At 30.5% G+C, this 25,450-nt stretch overlaps 1 protein-coding gene across 1 annotated transcript; it reads left to right on the top strand.

Annotated features, from left to right (window-relative positions):
* Window positions 1-393: 393 nt before the first annotated feature.
* On the top strand, window positions 394-24,451 carry LOC131162638 (uncharacterized). The gene is made up of 5 exons (XM_058119247.1): window positions 394-527; window positions 1,926-1,995; window positions 10,886-11,252; window positions 14,658-15,125; window positions 24,003-24,451. Exons 1-5 carry the CDS (start codon window positions 394-396, stop codon window positions 24,449-24,451), a joined length of 1,488 nt encoding a protein of 495 aa, XP_057975230.1.
* Window positions 24,452-25,450: the final 999 nt, after the last annotated feature.

Below are 25,450 nucleotides of genomic sequence, written 5' to 3'. Positions count from 1 at the left end.
TGTGGGTCGGAGACATGCATGGGGTGTGTGCGTGTGTGTGTATTCATTTACTATATGTGCATATTTTTATATGTAGGGAACTCACGGCGGGTTCTTGGTGCTGGCCGAGATTGTAGGAGCCTGAAGCTATTGCCAGAGTAGAGGCGGGTGCGGCTGGTTCTGGAGCAGAGGCAGAGGAGCAGCAGGGTGGCTGCGTTGGTGGTCGCAGGGTGAATGTTGGCCGGAGGCATGGCTTCTGAAGTCTGTGCAGGGTAGCTTGTCTGCTGCTGCTTCGGGTTCAGATGGTGAAGATAGCTGCTGTGGAGCAGAGGAGCTCTGGTTGTTTTCTAGATAGTTGCTAGGGCTGTGAAGGACTGAGGGAGGCCGGAAGGTTGCTGGTCGTTGGCTGGGTTGATGGTCGGCGCAGTGGAGGATAGAGTGGAAGATTATGGGAGATATGGGAGAGATGGTTGCGGATGGAGATGCTGTGCGGAGCAGCAGGGGAACCGAAAGATAGAGGAAGAGAATGAGAGCAGAGGGGCTGAACTGTAGCAAGATTGGGTTTTTTATTTTTCTGTGCGCCCCCGGCTCCCCCTTTGCTGTGCGCTTGTTCTCTTCTTTTATAAGCTAAACCAAACGCTAAAATCCTTTTTTATTTTTCTTTTTCTTTTTCTTTTTTGTATTTTTATGGTAATGATAAATATGGTAACTAATAATAATAATATCTTAATAATAATAATAATAGTAATGTAATAATGCAAGATTTGAAAATAATAATATAATAATAGCACGATAATAATAATAATAAAGTGATATTTAATAATAATAATAATAATAATAATAATAATAATAATAATAAGGATAAAAAGAAAAATAATAGTAAAGTAATAATAATAAAATAACATTTAAAATAACAATAATAAGCAAAATAATAATAATAACATATTAATAATAGTAATGAGAATGATAATGGTAATAATAATAAAATACGTACCAAATTGTTTGTTGTTTTCCAATAGAAAGAATAACAAATCTTAGAACAAACAAATTAAAAGAAATAATTGGTAATTGTAATACGACTTTAAGTAACGTTCAAAGAGAAAAATTGCTAACCAATATTTTTTGGAGGAGCTGTGGAGAGATTGGGGAATCATGTCCTTGTTAGAGCAATTGCAATTTGTTTGATGCGCAAAGAAACATCATCGAGTGACAAAGATGTTGCGTTAGGCATCAAACAATTTCACATTTGCTCTAATGAGGACATGATTCCACCTTCTTCTCGATAGCTTCTAAATAAAATACAGGTTAGCCTTTTTTAATTTGGAGCCCTACTTAAAGTTGTACGACGATTTCAAATTAATTCCTTGAATTTTTTTGTTCTAAGATGTGTTGCTTATTTTTTTTTTTTTTTGAAAAAAACAAACAATTTCTTACGTATGGATACACACTTCTTATCTTATTTTTGCGCGTTTATTTTTAGGAAGACTATTGTCGTCCATCTGGTATGTATGGTATGGACTCGACAATGATTTTAGACAGAAAATGCCATAACTTAACGCTCCCAAGTGGCTCCTGTGGTCATGCTCTTTGTGTCGTGAAAGTTGATGATTGGCAAAGATAGTCCCTATGTTGCATATTTTTAATGCTATATCTGTTTGTTTATTTGACTACTAGAGGTTTGACACGAGTGTTCAGTGAGAGTTTACAATTGCATCAAAAGTGGGATATCTTTTTGTAGTGTTTCTAATAATAAATTTATTTACTTCATTTGCAGCATCATAGATTTAATATTTTTTTAAAAGATAACGTATGACTGTCAATAGTTTACAGCATTGCCACTATATGTTTTAATGTATAAATTGTAACATACAATAGGTTTAACTAAATTTAATTTAAATTGTGATTCAAAACTTCAAAAAATTAGTTTTTATTTTCTGCTTGTTTAGCGAAGTTGTTGCTATGCACCTCCAGGTTGTGGGTCGGACTCAACAAATAGCTACTATAGCTAGAGTGAAGGTAATGCGAACTTTTATTACAGTCGCGAAAGTTGTCCAACAGCCTTTCTATTGAACTTGGCTGATAAACTTTTGAAATTTTCTATTAGTATTGTTGAAAAGTATTGTACCTTTTTGTTTATCTTTATTGTGGTTGCTTAGCCTTCAAACGTTAAATTGATTGTCTCCCCTAATATTGATAGTGGTGTCAAAGAATAATATTTTTATATTATATTTTGTAAAAAGATAGAATTAAAGAATATAAAATTGTAATGAATTAATTGTTAGTTTTTTAAATTTTAAAATTCAAAATAGTCTAAGATCTTTGGATTGGCATTTGGTAATATATATATAAAAAAAATTATTAATGACATAATAACAATCATATATATAATGTAGAGCGTGCAATGCTGCACTATTTTATTAAATGTGTAATTACAATTTCAATACATGTTATCAAAAATATTTCGAAAAGATAGCTCACTTTGGATGTGATTGTAAGCTCTCGCTAAATACTGGTGTCAATGCTTCGGTAGTGAAATAAACAAATAGATATAACATTACAAACACGTAACAAATGGACTATTGGTTCAAATCATCAACTTGCAGGACACGAAGAGCACGACCAGAGCAGCCACTTGGGAGCGTTAATATGTGGCATTTTTTGTCTGCCATCATTGTCGAGTCCATACCACACACTAGATGGGCAATAATAGACTTCCTATAAGTAAACGAGCAAAAATAAAATAAAAAATGTGTACCTATATGTACCAAATTGTTTGTGTTTTCCAACAAAAAGAATAACAAATCTTAGAACAAACAAATTAAAAGAAATAATTGGAAATCATAGTATGACTTTAAGTAGGGTTCTAAAAGAAAAATGGCTAACCAGTATTTTATTGAGGAGCTGTGGAGAGATTGGGGAATCACGTCGTTGTTAGAGCAATTGCAAATTTGTTGGATGCGCAAAGAAACATCACCGAGCGACAGAGATGTTGCATTATGCATCAATCAATTTCGCGTTTGCTCTAATGACGACGTGATTCCTCTATCCACTCAATAGCTTCTAAATAAAATACTAGTTAGCCTTTTTTTAATTTTGTGCCCTACCTAAAGTTGTACGATGATTTCAAATTAATTCTTTTACTTTTTTTGTTCTAAGATGTATTGTTCTTTTTTTTTTTTGAAAAAAACAAACAATTTCGTACATATGGATACACACTTCTTATGTTATTTTTGTGCGTTTATTTTTAGGAAGACTGTTGTCATCCATCTAGTATGTATGGTATGGACTCGACAAAGATTTCATATAGAAAATACCATAACTTAACACTTCCAAGTGGCTCCTGTGGTCATACTCTTCGTGTCGTGAAAGTTGATGATTGGCAAACACAGTCCCTATGTCGCATATTTTTAATGCTATATCTATTTGTTTATTTGACTACCGGAGCTTTGACATGGGTGTTTAGTGAGAGCTTACAATTACATCAAAAGTGCGATATCTTTTTGTAGTGTTTTTAATAATAAATTTATTTACCTCATTTGCAAAATCATAGATTTAATATTTTTTTTAAAAGATAACGTATGACTGTCAATTGTTTAGAACATTGCCACTGTATGTTTTAATGTATAAATTGTAACATACAATAGGTTTAATGAAATTTAATTTAAATTGTGATTCAAGACATCAAAAAATTAGTTTTTATTTTCTGCTAGTTTAGCGAAGTTGTTGTTATGCACCTCCATGTTGTGGGTCGGACTGAACGGATAGCTACTATAGCTAGAGTGAAGGTAATGCAAACTTTTGTTACGGATGCGAAAGTTGTCAAGTAGCCTTTCTATTGAACTTAGATGATGCACTATTGAAATTTTCTATTATTATTGTTGAAAAGTATTATACTTTTTTGTTTATCTTTATTGTGGTTGTTTAGCCTACAAATGTTAATTTGATTGTCTCCCCAAATATTGACAGTGCTATCAATGAATAATATTTTTATATTATATTTTGTAAAAAAAATAGAATTAAAGAATATAAAATTGTAACCAATTAATTGTTAGTGTTTAAAATTTTAAAATTCAAAAAATTCTAAGATCTTTGGATGGGCATTTGGAAATATATATTTAAAAAAAATTATTAATGACATAATAAAAATCATATATATAATGTAGAGCGTGCAATAATGCACTATTTTCTTCAATGCGAAATTACAATTTCAGTACATGTTGTTAAAAATATTTCGAAAAGAGATCTGACTTTGGATGTGATTGTAAGCTCTTGCTAAATGCTGGTGTCAATGCTTCTATAGTGAAATAAACAAACAGATATAACATTACAAACACGTAACAAATGGACTATTGGTTCAAATCATCAACTTGCAGGACACGAAGAGCACGACCAAAGCAGCCACTTGGGAGCGTTAATATGTGGCATTTTTCGTTTGCCATCATTGTCGAGTCCATACCACACACCAGATGGGCGATAACAGACTTCCTATAAATAAACGAGCAAAAATAATATAAAAAATGTGTACCTATATGTACCAAATTGTTTTTGTTTTCCAACAAAAAGAATAACAAAACTTAGAACAAACAAATTAAAAGAAATAATTGGAAATCATAGTATGACTTTAAGTAGGGTTCTAAAAGAAAAATGGCTAACCAGTATTTTATTGAGGAGCTGTGGAGAGATTGGGAAATCACATCGTTGTTAGAGCAATTGCGAAGTTGTTTGATGCGCAAAGAAACATCACCGAGCGACAAAGATGTTGCATTATGCATCAAACAATTTCGTGTTTGCTCTAATGACGACATGATTCCTCCATCCACTCAATAGCTTCTAAATAAAATACTGGTTAGCCTTTTTTAATTTTGAGCCCTACTTAAAGTTGTACGATGATATCAAATTAATTCTTTTAATTTTTTTGTTCCAAGATGTATTGTTCATTTTTTTGTGAAAAAAACAAACAATTTCGTACATATGGATACACACTTCTTATGTTATTTTTGTGCGTTTATTTTAAGGAAGACTGTTGTCGTCCATACCGGATGTATGGTATGGACTCGACAAGGATTTCAGATAGAAAATGCCATAACTTAACGCTCCCAAGTGGCTCATGTGGTCATGCTCTTCGTGTCGTGAAAGTTGATGATTGGCAAAGATAGTCCCTATGTTGCGTATTTTTAATGCTATATCTGTTTGTTTATTTGACTACCAGAGCTTTGACACGGTTGTTCAGTGAGAGCTTACAATTACATCAAAAGTGGGATATCCTTTTGTAGTGTTTTTAATAATAAATTTATTTACCTCATTTGCAACATCATAGATTTAATATTTTTTTTTATAAAAGATAACGTATGACTTTCAGTAGTTTACAGCATTGCCACTATATGTTTTAATGTATAAATTGTAACATACAATAGATTTAAGTAAATTTAATTTAAATTGTGATTCAAAACATCAAAAAATTAGTTTTTATTTTCTGCTAGTTTAGCGAAGTTGTTGTTATGCACCTCCAGGTTGTGGGTTGGACTCAACAGATAGCTACTATAGCTAGAGTGAAGGTAATGCAAACTTCTGTTATAGTTGCGAAAGTTGTCAAGCAGCCTTTCTATTGAACTTAGATGATGCAGTTTTGAAATTTTCTATTATTATTGTAGAAAAGTATTATACTTTTTTGTTTATCTTTATTGTGGTTGTTTAGCCTTCAAACGTTAATTTCATTGTCTCCCCTAATATTGATAGTGGTGTCAAAGAATAATATTTTTATATTATATTTTTAAAAGAAATAGAATTAAATAATATAAAATTGTGACCAATTAATTGTTAGTTTTTTAAATTTTAGAATTCAAAAAAGTCTAAGATCTTTGCATTGGCATTTGGAAATATATATATAAAAAAAACTAGTAATGACATAATAACAATCATATATATAATGTAGAGCGTGCAATAATGCTCTATTTTATTCAATGCGAAATTACAATTTCAATACATGTTGTTAAAAATATTTCGAAAAGATATCTCACTTTGGATGTGATTGTAAGCTTTTGCTACATACTTGTGTCAATGCTTCAGTAGTGAATAAACAAACAGATATAACATTACAAACGTGTAACAAATGGACTATTGGTTCAAATCATCAACTTGTAGGAAACGAAGAGCACGACCACATGAGCCACTTGGGAGCGTTAATATGTGCCATTTTTCGTCTGACATCATTGTCAAGTCCATGCCACACACCAGATGGTCGACAACAGACTTCCTATAACTAAACGAGCAAAAATAACATAAAGAATATGTACCTATATGTACAAAATTGTTTGTGTTTTCCAACAAAAAGAATAACAAAGGTTAGAACAAACAAATTAAAATAAATAATTGGAAATCATAGTATGACTTTAAGTATGGTTCAAAAAGAAAAATGGCTAACCAGTATTTTAATTGGAAATCGTCGTTAGAGCATTTGCGAAGTTGTTTGATGCGCAAAGAAACATCAACGAGCAACAAAGATGTTGCGTTATGCGTCAAACAATTTCGCATTTGCTCTAATGACGACGTGATTCCTCCATCCTCTCGATAGCTTCTAAATAAAATACTGGTTAGTCTTTTTTTAATTTCGAGCCCTACTTTGTACGACGATTTCAAATTAATTCTTTTAATTTTTTTGTTCTAAGATGTATTGTTCATTTTGTTTTGGGAAAAACAAACAATTTCGTATATATGGATACACACTTGTTATGTTATTTTTGTGCTTTTATTTTTAGGAAGACTGTTGTCGTCCATTTGGTATGTATGGTAGGGACTCGACAATGATTTCATATAGAAAATGTCATAACTTAATGCTCACAAGTGGCTCCTGTGGTCATGCTCTTCGTGTCGTGAAAGTTGATGATTGGCAAAGATAGTCCCTATGTTGCATATTTTTAATGCTATATATGTTTGTTTATTTGACTACCAAAGCTTTGACACGAGTGTTCAATGAGAGCTTACAATTACATCAAAATTTATTTACCTCATTTGCAACATCATAGATTTAATATTTTTTTTAAAAGATAACGTATGACTATCAATAGTTTACAGCATTGCCACTATATGTTTTGATGTATAAATTGTAACATACAATAGGTTTAACTAAATTTAATTTAAATTGTGATTCAAAACATCAAAAAATTAGTTTTTATTTTCCGCTAGTTTAGCGAAGTTGTTGTTATGCACCTCCAGGTTGTGGGTCGGACTCAACAGATAGCTACTATAGCTAGAGTGAAGGAAATGCAATCTTCTGTTATAGCTGCGAAAGTTATGAAGCAGCCTTTGTATTGAACTTAGATGATGAACTTTTGAAATTTTTTTTTATTATTGTTGAAAAGTATTATACTTTTTTGTTTATCTTTATTGTGGTTGTTTAGCCTTCAAACGTTAATTTGATTGTCTCCCCTAATATTGATATTGGTGTCAAAGAATAATATTTTTAAATTATATTTTGTAAAAAAATAGAACTAAAGAATATAAAATTGTAACGAGTTAATTGTTAGTTTTTTAAATTTTAAAATTCAAAAAAGTCTAAGATCTTTGGATTGGCATTTTGATATATATATATATATATATATATACATATATATATATATAAAATTATTAATGACATAATAACAATCATATATATAATGTAGAGCGTGCAATAATGCACTATTTTATTCAATGCGAAATTTCAATTTCAACACATTTTGTCAAAAATATTTCGAAAAGATAGCTTACTTTGGATGTGATTGTAAGCTGTTGCTAAATACTGGTGTCAATGCTCTTGGTCGTGAAATAAACAAACAGATATAACATTACAAACACGTAACTAATGGACTATTGGTTCAAATCATCAACTTGCAGGACACGAAGAGCACGACCAGAGGAGCCACTTGGGAGCGTTAATATGTGGCATTTTTCGTCTGTCATCATTGTCGAGTCCATACCACACACTAGATGGGTGACAACAGACTTCCTATAAACAAACAAGCAAAAATAACATAAAAAATGTGTACCTATATGTACCAAATTGTTTGTGTTTTCCAAGAAAAAATAATAACAAATCATAGAACAAACAAATTAAAAGAAATAATTGGAAATCATAGTATGACTTTAAGTAGGGTTCTAAAAGAAAAATGGCTAACCAGTATTTTATTGAGGAGCTGTGGAGAGATTGGGGAATCAGTCGTCATTAGAGCAATTACGAAGTTGTTTGATGCGCAAAGAAACATCACCGTGCGACAAAGATGTTGCGTTATGCATCAAACAATTTCGCGTTTGCTCTAATAACGACGTGATTCCTCTATCCTCTCAATAGCTTTTAAATAAAATACTAGTTGGCCTTTTTTAATTTTTAGCCCTACCTAAAGTTGTATGACGATTTCAAATTAATTTTTTTACTTTTTTTGTTCTAAGATGTATTGTTCTTTTTTTTTTTTTTTTTTTGAAAAAAACAAACAATTTCGTACATATGGATACACACTTCTTATGTTATTTTTGTGCATTTATTTTTAGGAAGAATGTTGTCGTCGATCTGGTAGGTATGGTGTGGACTCGACAAAGATTTCAAGCAGAAAATGCCATAACTTAATGCTCCCAAGTGGCTCCTGTGGTCATGCACTTCATGTCATGAAAGTTGATGATTGGAAAAGATAGTCCCTATGTTGCATATTTTTAATGTTATATCTGTTTTTTTATTTGACTACCGGAGCTTTGACATGGGTGTTTAGTGAGAGCTTACAATTACATCAAAAGTGTGATATCTTTTTGTAGTGTTTTTAATAATAAATTTATTTACCTCATTTGCAACATCATAGATTTAATATTTTTTTTAAAAGATAACGTATGACCGTCAATAGTTTAAAGCATTGCCACTATATGTTTTAATGTATAAATTGTAACATACAATAGGTTTAAGTAAATTTAATTTAAATTGTGATTCAAGACATCAAAAAATTAGTTTTCATTTTCTTCTAGTTTAGCGAAGTTGTTGTTATGCACCTCCAGGTTGTGGGTCGGACTCAACAGATAGCTACTATAGCTAGAGTGAAGGTAATGCGAACTTCTGTTACTGCTGCGAAAGTTGTCAAGTTGCCTTTCTATTGAACTTTGATGATGCACTATTGAAATTTTCTATTATTATTGTTGAAAAGTATTATACTTTTTTGTTTATCTTTATTGTGGTTGTGTAGCCTACAAATGTTAATTTGATTGTCTCATCAAATATTGACAGTGGTGTCAATGAATAATATTTTTATATTATATTTTATAAAAAAAAAATAGAATTAAAGAATATAAAATTGTAACCAATTAATTGTTAGTTTTTAAAATTTTAAAATTCAAAAAATTCTAAGAACCTTGGATGGCCATTTGGAAATATATTAAAAAAAAATTATTAATGACATAATAAATACAATGTAGAGCGTGCAATAATGCACTATTTTATTCAATGCGAAATTACAATTTCAATACATGTTGTTAAAAATATTTCGAAAAGATATCTTACTTTGGATGTGATTGTAAGCTCTTGCTATATACTGGTGTCAATGCTTCGGTAGTGAAATAAACAAACAGATATAACATTACAAACATATAACAAATGGACTATTGGTTCAAATCATCAACTTGCAGGACAAGAAGAGCACAACCACAGGAGCCACTTGGGAGTGTTAATATGTGGCATTTTTCGTCTGACATCATTGTCGAGTCCATACCACACACCAAATGGGCGACAACAGACTTCCTATAAATAAATGAGCAAAAATAACATAAAAAATTATACCTATATGTACCAAATTGTTTGTGTTTTCCAACAAAAAGAATAATAAATCTTAGAACAAACAAATTAAAAGAAATAATTGGAAATCGAAGTATGACTTTAAGTATGGTTCTAAAAGAAAAATGGCCAACCAGTATTTTATTGAGGAGCTGTGGAGAGATTGGGGAATCACGTCATCGTTAGAGCATTTGCGAAGTTGTTTGATGCGCAAAGAAACATCAACGAGTGACAAAGATGTTGCGTTATGCATCAAACAATTTCGTGTTTGCTCTAATGACGACGTGATTCCTCCATCCTCTCTGTAGACACCCCATTTTTACCCAGGCCCAATATATGTATTACTATTATTATTATTATTGTTATTTTATTATTATTATTATTATTATTATTAATATTTTATTTATTATTATTATTATTATTATTATTATTAATTTTCACTAATCTTATTATTATTATTATTATTATTATTATTATTATTATTATTATTATTATTATTATTATTTTCTTTATTATCATTATTATTTTTCATTAGTATTATTAATATTACTTTTATTTTTATTTTTTACGTCTATTTTATTATTATTATTATTTATTATTTTCATTATTATTTTTATTATTTTTATTATCATTATTATTAGTATTTTTATTACTATTATTACTATTATTTTAGTTATTATTATTATTATGATTATTTTTCATTAGTATTACTATTATTACTTTTATTTTTATTTCTATTTATATTGTTTATTATTATTATTATTATTATTATTTATTATTTTCATTATTATTGACATTATTTTTAATATTAGTATTTTTACCTTTATTATTACTATTATTATTATTATTCTATTTATTTATTTATCTTTGTTATTACTATTATTATTATTTTATTATTATCATTAGTATTATTATTATTACTTATTTTTGTTTTTTACTTCTATTTTATTATTATTATTATTTATTATTTAGCTAGGGTTTTGGGGAATTTTTGTTATAAAAGGTCAAGGGAGGGCAGTGCACAAAGGGGGGGCCGGAGGCACACGCAGCGCACAGCGCTGCTACGTCTTCTCCATCTTCTTCTATCTCTCACTCACGGCTCACTCTCTCTCTCATTCTCGGCAGACGCACACCGCCCCCTTTCCCTGCAACACAACCCCAGCCGAGCACCTCCACGCACGCCTCCAGCCACCGCACCGTTCCCAGATCCAATCTGGCAGCCCCCTCATTACCTCACTTGTGCCCAGCTCCGACCTCTTCACCGCCCTTAACCTCTCCGGCATCACTGTCGAGCCAGACTCAGACCCAGCCGTGCAACAACCTGCGGAAGAGGATACAAATCTGCAAAGCCTCTATCCTCGCAGACCACCAGCCCCGGCAACTCCCCGACGAGAAGCTCGTCTGTTTCCACCGCCATCCACACCTCAGCAGCCGCCTCCCTGCTCCGTTCGTGACTCCGGCGACCCTTCCATAGCAGCCCTGCAACCTCTCTGTAAATCCTCTGTTTCAAGATGCACAACACAAACACACACTGCCCCACTATACACCCGCACACACACTTTTCCACACATTAAAGCACACACCTTTACAGGAACTTTTAACACACACAGCAGGTATATACACACACATTTTTTGTAAAGTTTGAATTTTGTTTGTTATTAACATTTACTTATATTTATTGTTTCAAGATTTTTAATAATTAATGTCCTTATTTATAAATATTAATTTGTTTGTTCTCATTCTTGTAAGATTTTTCTTTTTATTGCCAAGGTAAGATTTCAATTGTAATATTTGTTTTTAGTTTAAATCGTAATATTTTTATGGTATTAATATGGTATATTTTGGATTATTAGTATTGTTGCATTAATGCCGTATATCTTGGATTTTTCCCTATTGTTATGTTAATTACGTATATATATATATTAGGGTTTCGATTCATTCATATTGTTCATGGTATTTTTAGAATTGTTAGGATCTTTGCATATTGATTTTAGCATTGAGTGTTTCCATAATTTCATTATCTTATTGTCATATTCATAATGGTGTAAGTACATACTAATTTTAGAATTGATTTATCTCCATATTGTATAGTTTATATATTCATTGTAAGATCGTATTGTTTCCTTAATTTCATTAATTATTTTCATATTGTACATTTCATCATTAATCATATGTTAATATTAAAGTATGTATTGTATTATTTAGGTATGCCTATGAGCACTAATATTATTATTGTTATAATTATTATATACATATACATACGTGTGTCAATATTGCATATCCTAGTACGTGGTATTATTATTATTATTATTATTATTATTATTATTATTATTATTATTATTATTATTATTATTATTGTGCAAATATATATATATATATATATATATGTTAAGGTAGATGGTATTATCACTATTGGTGTATATATACATTTGAGTTACGTGTTATTATTACCATATATTAGAGTACATGTTATTTATTATCATACGTATATATATACATATGCTGAGGTATTATTATTATTATTATTATTATTATTATTATTATTATTATTGTTAGTACTATCATTGCTATTATTTTCACCGTTATTTATTATTATTATTATTATGATGTTTATTATTATCATTATTATTATTATTATTTTATTATTATTTTATTTATTGATTTTATTATCATTATTATTTTTGTTATAAAATATTTTTTTATTTTCATCCCTATGATTTAATTGCAAGGGGTATTAGCCTTTGGGCATCACGTACCCTAAGCTCTGAGGGAATATATGTATATATTTATTTATTTTCCTATGTATTTATAAATTCATAAAAAGGAGTAATGTAAAGATTTATTAGATTAACTTAGGGATAATTTTTAAATTAATTAGGTGCCGTTCTTAAGAACGGGCGCGTAGGGGGTGCTCGTACCTTCCCCTCGCGTAACCGAACTCCCGACCCCAACTCTAGTAATGTAGACCGATTCTACCCCTAACGGGGTAGTGATCATGTGTTCTAACCGCACTAAAGGTTAGTGGCGACTCCTACACCATATTTTTCCTGAAAATATTAAAATAATTTTAATTTCGCCGCCCGGGGCACACGCACTCCCGGGACGCCGCGACACTCTCGATAGCTTCTAAATAAAATACTGGTTAGCCTTTTTTAATTTTGAGCCCTACTTAAAGTTGTACGATGATTTCAAATTAATTCTTTTAATTTTTTTGTTCCAAGATGTATTGTTCATTTTTTTTTGAAAAAAACAAACAATTTCGTACATATGGATACACACTTCTTATGTTATTTTTGTGCGTTTATTTTAAGGAAGACTGTTGTCGTCCATACCGGATGTATGGTATGGACTCGACAAGGATTTCAGATAGAAAATGCCATAACTTAACGCTCCCAAGTGGCTCATGTGGTCATGCTCTTCGTGTCGTGAAAGTTGATGATTGGCAAAGATAGTCCCTATGTTGCGTATTTTTAATGCTATATCTGTTTGTTTATTTGACTACCGGAGCTTTAACACGATTGTTCAGTGAGAGCTTACAATTACATCAAAAGTGGGATATCCCTTTGTAGTGTTTTTAATAATAAATTTATTTACCTCATTTGCAACATCATAGATTTAATATTTTTTTTTTAAAAGATAAGGTATGACTTTCAATAGTTTACAGCATTGCCACTATATGTTTTAATGTATAAATTGTAACATATAATAGATTTAAGTAAATTTAATTTAAATTGTGATTCAAAACATCAAAAAATTAGTTTTTATTTTCTGCTAGTTTAGCGAAGTTGTTGTTATGCACCTCCAGGTTGTGGGTCGCGCTCAACAGATAGCTACTATAGCTAGAGTGAAGGTAATGCAAACTTCTGTTACGGTTGCGAAAGTTGTCAAACAACCTTTCTATTGAACTTAGATGATGCAGTTTTGAAATTTTCTATTATTTTTGTAGACACCCTATTTTTGCCCTAACCAAATGGAACAAAGGAGTCCCTTCTCATTATATTATTATTATTATTACCTTAGTTTTATTATTATTATTTTCTTATAATTATTTATATTATTTATTATTGTTCATTACTAGTATTATAATTAGTGTTACCTTACTATTATTTTGGGTATATTTTTTAATTTTTATTTATTTATTTATTATTATTATTATTATTATTATTATTATTTTCCTATATTATTAGTACTTTACTATTATTTTGATAGTATTTTTATCATTATTATTATTATTTTTCATTTTTTATTACTAGTACTTTTATTATCTTTATTTTATTTTTACTTTACTATAATTATTTTTGTTTTCCATTTATTTTATTGTTATTATTTTTTGATATATTATTATTATTATTATTATTATTATTACTTTTTGTATTATTTTTATTAGTATTATTATTATTTTACTGATAATATCTTTATTATTTTTATTTTTACTATAATTATTTATTACTATTTACTATTTAGTAGTATTATTATTATTATTACCTTATTGGTATTTATATTATTATGATTATTATTATTAATATTATTTCCTTTTTCATTATTACCATAAGAATAAAAGCATAAAAAAAAAGGAGAAAAAGAAAAATAAAATCAAGAAAGGAAATTTTGTTAGGGTTTTCAAAAAAAAAATTCTTTTATAAGGTGGGGGCTGCGCGTAGCACAGGGGAGGCCGGAAACCAAAGAAATTTTTTTCCTTTTCTTCATCTCTCTCTCACGCGGATACTCTCATCTCCAGCAACCACCCCAAAGACCCTGCTCACGGTCGAACGGCCGAACGGCTGCCGGAATCATCACTCACCCTCTCCATCTCTCTCTTTCTATTTTTCTTAGTTTTCCCGTCTCTCTCTAACTTATCTCTCATCTCAGTGTTTTCGTAAACTCCGGCTCGTTTCAGCATCTCAGTTCTCAGTGCTCGTCGTGCTCGTCTTCTCCGACGCTCCCATATTAGCCCATCTCTCTGGCATTGTCTGTCTGTTCGTGCTCTATTTCCGGCGATCTATTTACTCCCATCCATCCTCTCCGGCATCTCTCAGCTCAGACTCACGTCCGTCCATCACAGCCACCCGAGACCTCTCCAGCAGCACCCCTCTGTCCCGAGAATACAGCAGACTCTCTTCACGTCGCCAGCAGCGGCGGCCACCAGCACCAGCTCCAGCTCCAGCCGAGGCTGTCTCCGACCTCTCCAGCAGCCACGGCCAGCCCCCCACTCCAAAAGAACCATCATCCTTAGCTCCACAACTCACCCGCACCTCCAGCCATCATCCTCGCAGCCTCCGGCCATTGCTGCAACGCCTGCCACCCTTGCTCCCGGCAAGACCCTCAGCAGCGGCGACTCCACTGCTACAACATCAGCAACCCTCCGGTGAGCATCTCTGCAAATCCCTTACCCAGTTTCCTGCCCCCTCTGCTGTAACTGCACACACACACACTCGTGAATATATATATATATATGGATTCAGTTTTGCAATTTATGACATAAAGTTTAAGTCTTTTAGTTTTTATTTTTATTTTTTATTTTTTTTTACATGCTGTGTATACTTTTATTTATTTAAGTTTTCTTATGATGTGTTTATTTTGTTTTATTTGTTAAAACTATACCTATTAGATAATTAATATAGTAATATTGTTTTAATTTTTAAATGGTAAATACTAATTAATTTTATTCTTCTTATGGCAGGATTTTTGTTCACATTCAAAATTTAATTATTTTTGTTTATGCATGGAAAATACTAATTAATCTTATTCTTCTTATTGCAGGATTTTTGTTCATATTCAAATTTTAATTATTTTTGTTTATGCATGGAAAATGCTAATTGAGTCTATTCTTTTATTGCGGGGCTTTTCTTCTTTTTATGATAATATTTATATAGGTATATCTGACATCAATTTTTTCAGGATTTTCTTCCCTTGTGTAAGAATTTTTATTCAGGTTTTACATACACATATCTAATGTTATTATTTTGGTTGTTATTGGTAGTGTTTAATATTTAAAATTTATGTTTAAAGTTTCATTGCCTTTTTTGTGTATACTACTCAATATTATTGTCGTAGGTTTTGGATTATATCATTTAATTTTTATTATTTATTTATTTATTTATTTTTTTTATAGCTATTGTTGTATATTTGTTTAAAGTACTTGTATTATCGTTGTTTTCATTGTAATATACTTATTTTTATTGTTACATATTATTTAGGGTGTTTGTTTTATTGTGTAGACATTATTTAGGCTTTTTGATGTATTTAGGATATTTATCATATTTATTGTTTATAGGATATTTAGGGATTTTGTGTATTATTGTTTAGGATTGTAACATTTATGCATGTTCATGATTCTTGATTATTTACATTATTTTCATGATATTATCTTTTAAGGTTTTGATTATTGTTTTAGTTTAGGGTTTTGACTATTTTACGTTATTAGGGTTTTGAGTAGTGTTTTATTTAATCTGTCCCTGTACTGTTATTGTGTACTAATTTTAGGGATTCCATACCATTGAATATTGATCTATAAATGTATATTACTTCTTTGGCTTTTATATGGTTTGGGAGAATTTGATTTATTTTCCATATTTATGTACAGCATTTCCATATTAAGGTATATTAATATTTTAGAGTTTGTGCATATTTTATAGATTCATGATGTGAATTATTGTCCATAATCTCATTCTATCTCCTCACATGTTTATAAAAAGTACATAATTTTTAGGGTTTGATTATTTCCATTCTAGAGTATATCATTAGGGTTTGATTATTAATACTTGGGGTTTTATCATTAAAAATTTGACTATTATGATATATAATATTTACGTGTTATGATTTATATTTTAAGTAGTATATTATTTTTTGTTATTAGCTATTTGAAATTTTTGTAAAATACAGAAAATAATAAAAAATAGAAAATTAGGAGAAATTTCTAAAAAATATTTTTGATTTATTATTTCAAAATACAGTAAAAATATGAAAAAAATAAAAAATCAGAAAAATAGAAGAAGGTAAGGAAAATACTTTGAAACTTAAAAATATTTTTTAGTTCCAAAAACCTTCCAACTAGTATTTTAATACTTAGAAAAACCCTAGAAAATTTTCAAAATTTGGAAGTGTATTTTGTAAATTATTTTCGATTTTATCCCTATGATTTAATTGCGGGGGGTATTAGCCTTTGGGCTTCATGTACCCTAAGTTCTGAGGGAATATATATATATATATATATATATGTATATATTATAATTATTTATTTATTCTTTATGTGTATTTATAAGTTCATAAAAAGGAGTAATTTAAAGACTTATTAGATTAACTTAGGGATAATTTCAAATTAATTAGGTACCGTTCGTAAGAACGGGCGTGTAGGGGGTGCTCGTACCTTCCCCTTGCGTAACCGAACTCCCGACCCCAACTCTGGTAATGTAGACCGATTCTACCCCTAACGGGGTAGTTATCAGGTGTTCTAACCACACTAAAGGTTAGTGGCGACTCCGACATTCCATGTTTTTCCATGAAAATATTAAAATGATTTTAATTTCGCCGCCCGAGGCACACGCACTCTCGGGACGTCTCGACAATTATTGTAGAAAAGTATTATACTTTTTTGTTTATCTTTATTGTGGTTGTTTAGCCTTCAAATGTTAATTTCATTGTCTCCCCTAATATTGATAGTGGTGTCAAAGAATAATATTTTTATATTATATTTTTAAAAGAAATAGAATTAAATAATATAAAATTGTAACCAATTAATTGTTAGTTTTTTAAATTTTAAAATTCAAAAAAGTCTAAGATCTTTGCATTGGCATTTGGAAAAAAAAATTATTGATGACATAATAAAAATCATATATATAATGTAGAGCATGCAATAATGCTCTATTTTATTCAATGCGAAATTATAATTTCAATACATGTTGTTAAAAATATTTCGAAAAGATATCTCACTTTGGATGTGATTGTAAGTTTTTGCTAAATACTGGTGTCAATGCTTCGGTAGTGAAATAAACAAACAGATATAACATTCCAAACATGTAAGAAATTGACTATTGGTTCAAATCATCAACTTGTAGGACACGAAGAGCACGACCATAGGAGCCACTTGGGAGCATTAATTTGTGGCATTTTTCGTCTGACATCATTGTCGAGTCCACACCACACACCAGATGGTCGACAACAGACATCCTATAAATAAACGAGCAAAAATAGCATAAAAAATGTATACCTATATGTACAAAACTATGTGTGTTTCCTAACAAAAAGAATAACAAATGTTAGAACAAACAAATTAAAAGAAATAATTGGAAATTGTAGTATGACTTTAAGTAGGGTTCAAAAAGAAAAATGGTAACCAGAATTTTTTTGAGGAGCTGTAGAGAGATTGGGGAATCACGTCGTCATTAGTGCCTTTGCAAAGTTGTTTGATGTGCAAAGAAACATCAACGAGCGACAAATATGTTGTGTTATGCATCAAACAATTTTGCGTTTGCTCTAATGACGACGTGATTCCTCCATCCTCTCGATAGCTTCTAAATAAAATATTGGTTAGCCTTTTTTTAATTTTGAGCCCTACTTAAAGTTGTATGATGATTTCAAATTAATTCTTTTAATTTTTTTGTTCTAAGAAGTATTGTTCATTTATTCTTGAAAAAAATAAACAATTTCCTACATATGGATACACACTTGTTATGTTATTTTTGTGCGTTTATTTTTAGAAAGACTATTGTCGTCCATCTGGTATGTATGGTATGGACTCGACAAAGATTTCATATAGAAAATGCCATAACTTAACGCTCACAAGTGGCTCCTATGGTCATGCTCTTCGTGTCATGAAAGTTGATGATTGGCAAAGATAGTCCCTATGTTGCATATTTTTAATGCTATAACTGTTTGTTTATTTGACTACCCAAGCTTTGACACGAGTCTTCAATGAGAGCTTACAATTACATCAAAAGTACGATATCTTTTTGTAGTGTTTTTAATAATAAATTTATTTACCTCATTTACAACATCATAGATTTAATATTTTTTTAAAAGATAACGTATGACTGTCAATAGTTTACAGCATTGCCACTATATGTTTTAATGTATAAATTGTAACATACAATAGGTTTAAGTAAATTTAATTTAAATTGTGATTCAAAACATCAAAAAATCAGTTTTTATTTTCCGCTAGTTTAGCGAAGTTGTTGTTACGCACCTCCAGGTTGTGGGTCGGACTCAACACATAGCTACTATAGCTAGAGTGAAGGTAATGCGAACTTATGTTACGGCTGCGAAAGTTGTCAAGCAGCCTTTCTATTGAACTTAGATGATGAACTTATGAAATTTTCTATTATTATTGTTGAAAAGTATTATACCTTTTGGTTTATCTTTATTGTGGTTGTTTAGCCTTCAAACGTTAATTTCATTGTCTCCCCTAATATTGATAGTGGTGTCAAAGAATAATATTTTTATATTATATTTTGTAAAAAATAGAATTAAAGAATATAAAATTGTAACGAATTAATTGTTAGCTTTTTAAATTTTAAAATTCAAAAAAGTCTAAGATCTTTGGATTGGCATTTGGAAATATATATATATATATATAATTATTAATGACATAATAACAATCATATATATAATGTAGAGCGTGCAATAATGCTCTATTTTATTCAATGCGAAATTACAATTTCAATACATGTTGTTAAAAATATTTCGAAAAGATATCTCACTTTGGATGTGATTGTAAGCTTTTGCTAAATACTGGTGTCAATGCTTCGGTAGTGAAATAAACAAACATATATAACATTACAAACATGTAACAAATGGACTATTGGTTCAAATCATTAACTTGTAGGACACGAAGAGCACGACCACAGGAGGCACTTGGGAGCGTTGATATGTGGCATTTTTCATCTGACATCATTGTCGAGTCCATACCACACACCAAATGGTCGACAACAAAGTTCCTATAAATAAACAAGCAAAAATAACATAAAAGATGTATACCTTTATGTACCAAATTTTGTGTGTTTTCCAACAAAAACAATAACAAATGTTAGAACAAACAAATTAAAAGAAATAATTGGAAATCGTAGTATGACTTTAAGTAGGGTTCAAAAAGAGAAATGGCTAACCAATATTTTATTGAGGAGCTATGGAGAGATTGGGGAATCACGTCGTCGTTAGAGCATTTGTGAAGTTTTTTGATGCGCAAAGAAACATTAACGAGCGACAAAGAAGTTGCGTTATGCATCAAACAATTTCGCATTTGCTCTAATGACGACGTGATTCCTCCATCCTCTCGATAGCTTCTAAATAAAACACTAGTTAGCCTCTTTTTAATTTTGATCCCTACTTAAAGTTGTACGATGCTTTCAAATTAGTTCTTTTAATTTTTTGGTTCTGAGATGTATTGTTCATTTTTTTAAAAAAAAAACAAACAATTTCGTACATATGGATACACACTTGTTATGTTATATTTGTGCGTTTATTTTTAGGAAGATTGTTGTCATCCATCTGGTATGTATGGTATGGATTCGACAATGATTTCATATAGAAAATGCCATAACTTAACGCTCACAAGTGGCTATTATGGTCACGCTCTTCGTGTCGTGAAAGTTGATGATTGGCAAAGATAGTCCCTATGTTGCATAGTTTTAATGCTATAACTGTTTGTTTATTTGACTACTGAAGCTTTGACACGAGTGTTCAGTGAGAGCTTACAATTACATCAAAAGTGGGATATCTTTTTGTAGTGTTTTTAATAATAAATTATTTACCTCATTTGCAGCATCATAGATTTAATATTTTTTAAATGATAACGTATGACTGTCAATAGTTTCCAGCAGTCCCCTTATATGTTTTAATGTATAAATTATAACATACAATAGGTTTAAGTAAATTTAATTTCAATTGTGATTCAAAACATCAAAAAATTCGTTTTTATTTCCCGCTAGTTTAGCGAAGTTGTTGTTATGCACCTCCAGGTTGTGGGTCGGACTCAACACATAGCTACTATAGCTAGAGTGAAGGTAATGCGAACTTCTGTTACAGCTGCAAAAGTTGTCAAGCAGCCTTTCTATTGAACTTAGATGATGAACTTTTGAAATTTTCTATTATTATTGTTGAAAAGTAATATGCCTTTTGGTTTATCTTTATTGTGGTTGTTTAGCCTTCAAACGTTAATTTCATTGTCTCCCCTAATATTGATAGTGGTGTCAAAGAATAATATTTTTATATTATATTTTGTAAAAAAATAGAATTAAAGAATATAAAATTGTAACGAATTAATTGTTAGTTTTTTAAATTTTAAAATTCAAAAAAGTCTAAGATCTTTGGATTGGCATTTGGAAATATATATATATATATATATATAAAATTATTAATGACGTAATAACAATCATATATATAATGTAGAGCGAGCAATAATGCTCTATTTTATACAATGCGAAAATACAATTTCAATACATGTTGTTAAAAATATTTCGAAAAGATATCTTACTTTGGATGTGATTGTAAGCTTTTGCTAAATACTGGTGTCAATGCTTTGGTAGTGAAATAAAAAAACAGATATAACATTACAAACATGTAACAAATGGACTATTGGTTCAAATCATCAACTTGTAGGACACGAAGAGCACGACCGCTGGAGGCACTTGGGAGCGTTAATATGTGGCATTTTTCGTCTGACATCATTGTCGAGTCCATACCACACACCAAATGGTCGACAACAAACTTCCTACAAATAAACAAGCAAAAATAACATAAAAAATGTATACCTTTATGTACCAAATTGTTTGTGTTTTCCAACAAAAAGAATAAAAAATGTTAGAACAAATAAATTAAAAGAAATAATTGGAAATCGTAGTATGACTTTATGCAGGGTTCAAAAAGAAAAATGGCTAACCAGTATTTTATTGAGGAGCTGTGGAGAGATTGGGGAATCACGTCACCGTTAGAGCATTTGCGAAGTTGTTTGATGCGCAAAGAAACATCAACGAGTGACAAAGAAGTTGCGTTATGCATCAAACAATTTCGCGTTTGCTCTAATGATGACGTGATTCCTCCATCCTCTCGATAGCTTTTAAATAAAATACTGGTTAGCCTTTTTTTAATTTTGAGCCCTACTTAAAGTTGTACGATAATTTCAAATTAGTTCTTTTAATTTTTTGGTTCTAAGATGTATTGTTCCTTTTTTTTTTTTTGAAAAAAACAAACAATTTTGTACATATGGATACACACTTGTTATGTTATATTTGTGCGTTTATTTTTAGGAAGACTGTTGTCGTCCATCTGATATGTAGGGTATGGACTGGACAATGATTTCATATAGAAAATGCCATAACTTAACGCTCACAAGTGGCTGATGTGGTCATGCTCTTCGTGTCGTGAAAGTTGATGATTGGCAAAGATAGTCCCTATGTTGCATATTTTTAATGCTATAACTGTTTGTTTATTTGACTACTGAAGCTTTGACACAAGTCTTTAGTGAGAGCTTACAATTACATCAAAAGTGCGATATCTTTTTGTAGTGTTTTTAATAATAAATTTATTTACCCCATTTGCAACATCATAGATTTAATATTTTTTTAAAAGATAACGTATGACTGTCAATAGTTTACAGCATTGCCACTATATGTTTTAATGTATAAATTGTAACATACAATAGGTTTAAGTAAATTTAATTTAAATTGTGATTCAAAACATAAAAAAATTAGTTTTTATTTTCCGCCTGTTTAGCAAAGTTGTTGTTATGCACCTCCAGGTTGTGGGTCGAACTCAACAGATAGCTACTATAGCTAGAGTGAAGGTAATGCAAACTTATGTTACGGCTGCGAAAGTTGTCATGCAGCCTTTCTATTGATCTTAGATGATGAACTTTTGAAATTTTCTATTATTATTGTTGAAAAGTATTATACTTTTTGGTTTATCTTTATTGTGGTTGTTTAGCCTTCAAACGTTAATTTCATTGTCTCCCCTAATATTGATGGTTGTGTCAAAGAATAATATTTTTATATTATATTTTTTAAAAAAAAATATAATTAAAGAATATAAAATTGTAACCAATTAATTGTTAGTTTTTTAAATTTTAAAATTCAAAAAAGTCTAAGATCTTTGGATTGGCATTTAAAAATATATATATATATATATATATATAATTATTAATGACATAATAACAATCATATATATAATGTAGAGCGTGCAATAATGCACTATTTTATTCAATGCGAAATTACAATTTCAATACATGTTGTCAAAAATATTTCGAAAAGATAGCTCACTTTGGATATGATTGTAAGCTCTTGCTAAATACTCATGTCAATGATTCGGTAGTGAAATAAACAAACAGATATAACATTACAAACACGTAACAAATGGACTATTGGTTCAAATCCTCAACTTGCAGGACACAAAGAGCACGGCCACAGGAGACACTTGGGAGCGTTAATATGTGGCATTTTTCATCTGCCATCATTGTCAAGTCCATACCACACACCAGATGGGTGACAACAGATTTCCTATAAATAAACGAGCAAAAATTACATAAAAAATGTGTACCTATATGTACCATATTGTTTGTGTTTTCCAACAAAAAGAATAACAAATCTTAGAACAAACAAATTAAAATAAATAATTGGAAATCATAGTATGACTTTAAGTAGGGTTCAAAAAGAAAAATGGCTAACCAGTATTTTATTGAGGAGCTATGGAGAGATTGGGGAATCACGTCTGTAGACACCCCATTTTTACCCAGGCCCAATATTATTATTATTATTATTATTTTAATATTATTCTTATTTTTCTATTATTTTTATTTTTATTACTATCATTATTATTATTATTATTATTTTTATTATTATTATTATTATTGATTACTATTATTATTATTATTATTATTATTATCATTATTATTATTAATTTTCATTATTATTGATTACTATTATTATCATTATTATTACTTTATTATTATTATTATTATTATTATTATTATTATTATTATTATTATTATTATTACTTTGTTATTATTTTTACTTTTAAATACTATTGTTATTATTGCTTTGTTATTTTTCTGTTATTATTATTATTATTATTATTTCTATTATTATTATTATTTTTATTTTTATTTTTATTTTTGACCTAGGGTTTTGGGGTTGGAGCCTATTTAAAGGCTCCTTCCCATAGCCAAGCAGGGGGGCGCGCAATGGAAACAGAAATAAAAAAAGGGCCCCCTTTACTGTTTGCTTCTTCTGCTTCTTCTTCTTCTTCTTCTTCCCAGTTGCTGCAATAGCAATGGCCTCACTCCTTGCTACCTACTTCATCCTCACACCCACCAACATCCAACAGACCCCATGGCCACGCAGCTCTGACAATCCTCCCAACCACCATAGCCGAAAGCCATGCAGCTCTGCAGCCCCTCTGCATAGCTCCGGCCACGCGGAGCACTCCGTCACCGCCCCAGATAACCGTCACTGTCCCTCTCTTCGGCCCACCATCACCATAGCCGCTGCCCAGCCACCATCACAGCCCATGCACGCTGTCGCCAACCGCGAGCCACACACGGCACAGCCTGGCGTCAGCGTCCCTCCGTGCACAGCCAAGCCGCCACAAATCAACCTGCAAGATCTCCGACCACCTTTACCGCTCGGCCCTCACCGTACAACTCCAATGAGCACCCTTATACAACTGCCGAAGGTTCTCCACACCAGCATGGGCAGAGCCGTCTGAACACAGCCATCATCAACTTCAAACTCCCATCACAGCAGTGATCCAATCAGCCGGAAAATCTCCGCACCAGCTCACCTGTGCACGCCATCGCCGCCTTCTCCCATCCTCCCTCCTGCAGCACCCCACGGTAGCCACCTGCACACACACACACACACACACACACACACTGTACAAAGACAGAGCACACACGCACTCACACTGTCACACACATGCCTGTATACATTTTTTTTTTTTGGATTTGTTTGGGTTTTGACATGTAAAGTTTATTTATTTTTTATTGTACATTTAATTGGTGTTTTATATATGTGTGTATCTAACGTTAATCTATTTTTTGCAGGATTCTTTTTCACCTTTTGCAATAATATTAATTCAGGTTTCATATATATATATATATATATATATTTGATGTTAATTTATTTTATTTTATTTTCTTTTTTGCAGGGTTTGTTTTTGTCTTAGTATTCATTTAGGTTTAAATTTTTATTGTTTATATTATGCATGTTAAATAATGAATATGGTTGTCTTTTATTGTAGTATTTTCATTATTGTGTGGTGTTTTTGTATATTGTTTATCATGTTTATATCTTTCCTATGTCATTTTATATATATTGTGGTATTTATAGGTATCACTATGTCATACATTATTATATTTGTCTTTAGGCATAGTTTATTAGGTTTATCTTGTCATTATGTTTACATTACTCTTGTGGGTAGTATTTATATTATAGTTTGTAATTATTAGTTTATTATTATGACATTTTAGTATTATTATTAGTTTATATGGTATTTCTAGTATTTAAGTTCATATTATATGTTTATTGTCATTATTATGAATTATATGGTATTATTATTATTTTTAGTATCACCTATAAGGTATTTTTTTTTTTTTAGTATTTTAACATATAGAATATTAATTAATATTGTATATTTAAGGTATTAGGGTAGTTTAGTATTCTCAATATATAAGGTATTACTTTTTTTGATGTATCTTTAGTATTG

This window comes from Malania oleifera, chromosome 8 (genome assembly GCF_029873635.1).
Source record: "Malania oleifera isolate guangnan ecotype guangnan chromosome 8, ASM2987363v1, whole genome shotgun sequence".
In the NCBI taxonomy this organism is placed as follows: domain Eukaryota; kingdom Viridiplantae; phylum Streptophyta; class Magnoliopsida; order Santalales; family Ximeniaceae; genus Malania; species Malania oleifera.
This window is presented reverse-complemented; position numbering and strand designations above follow the sequence as displayed.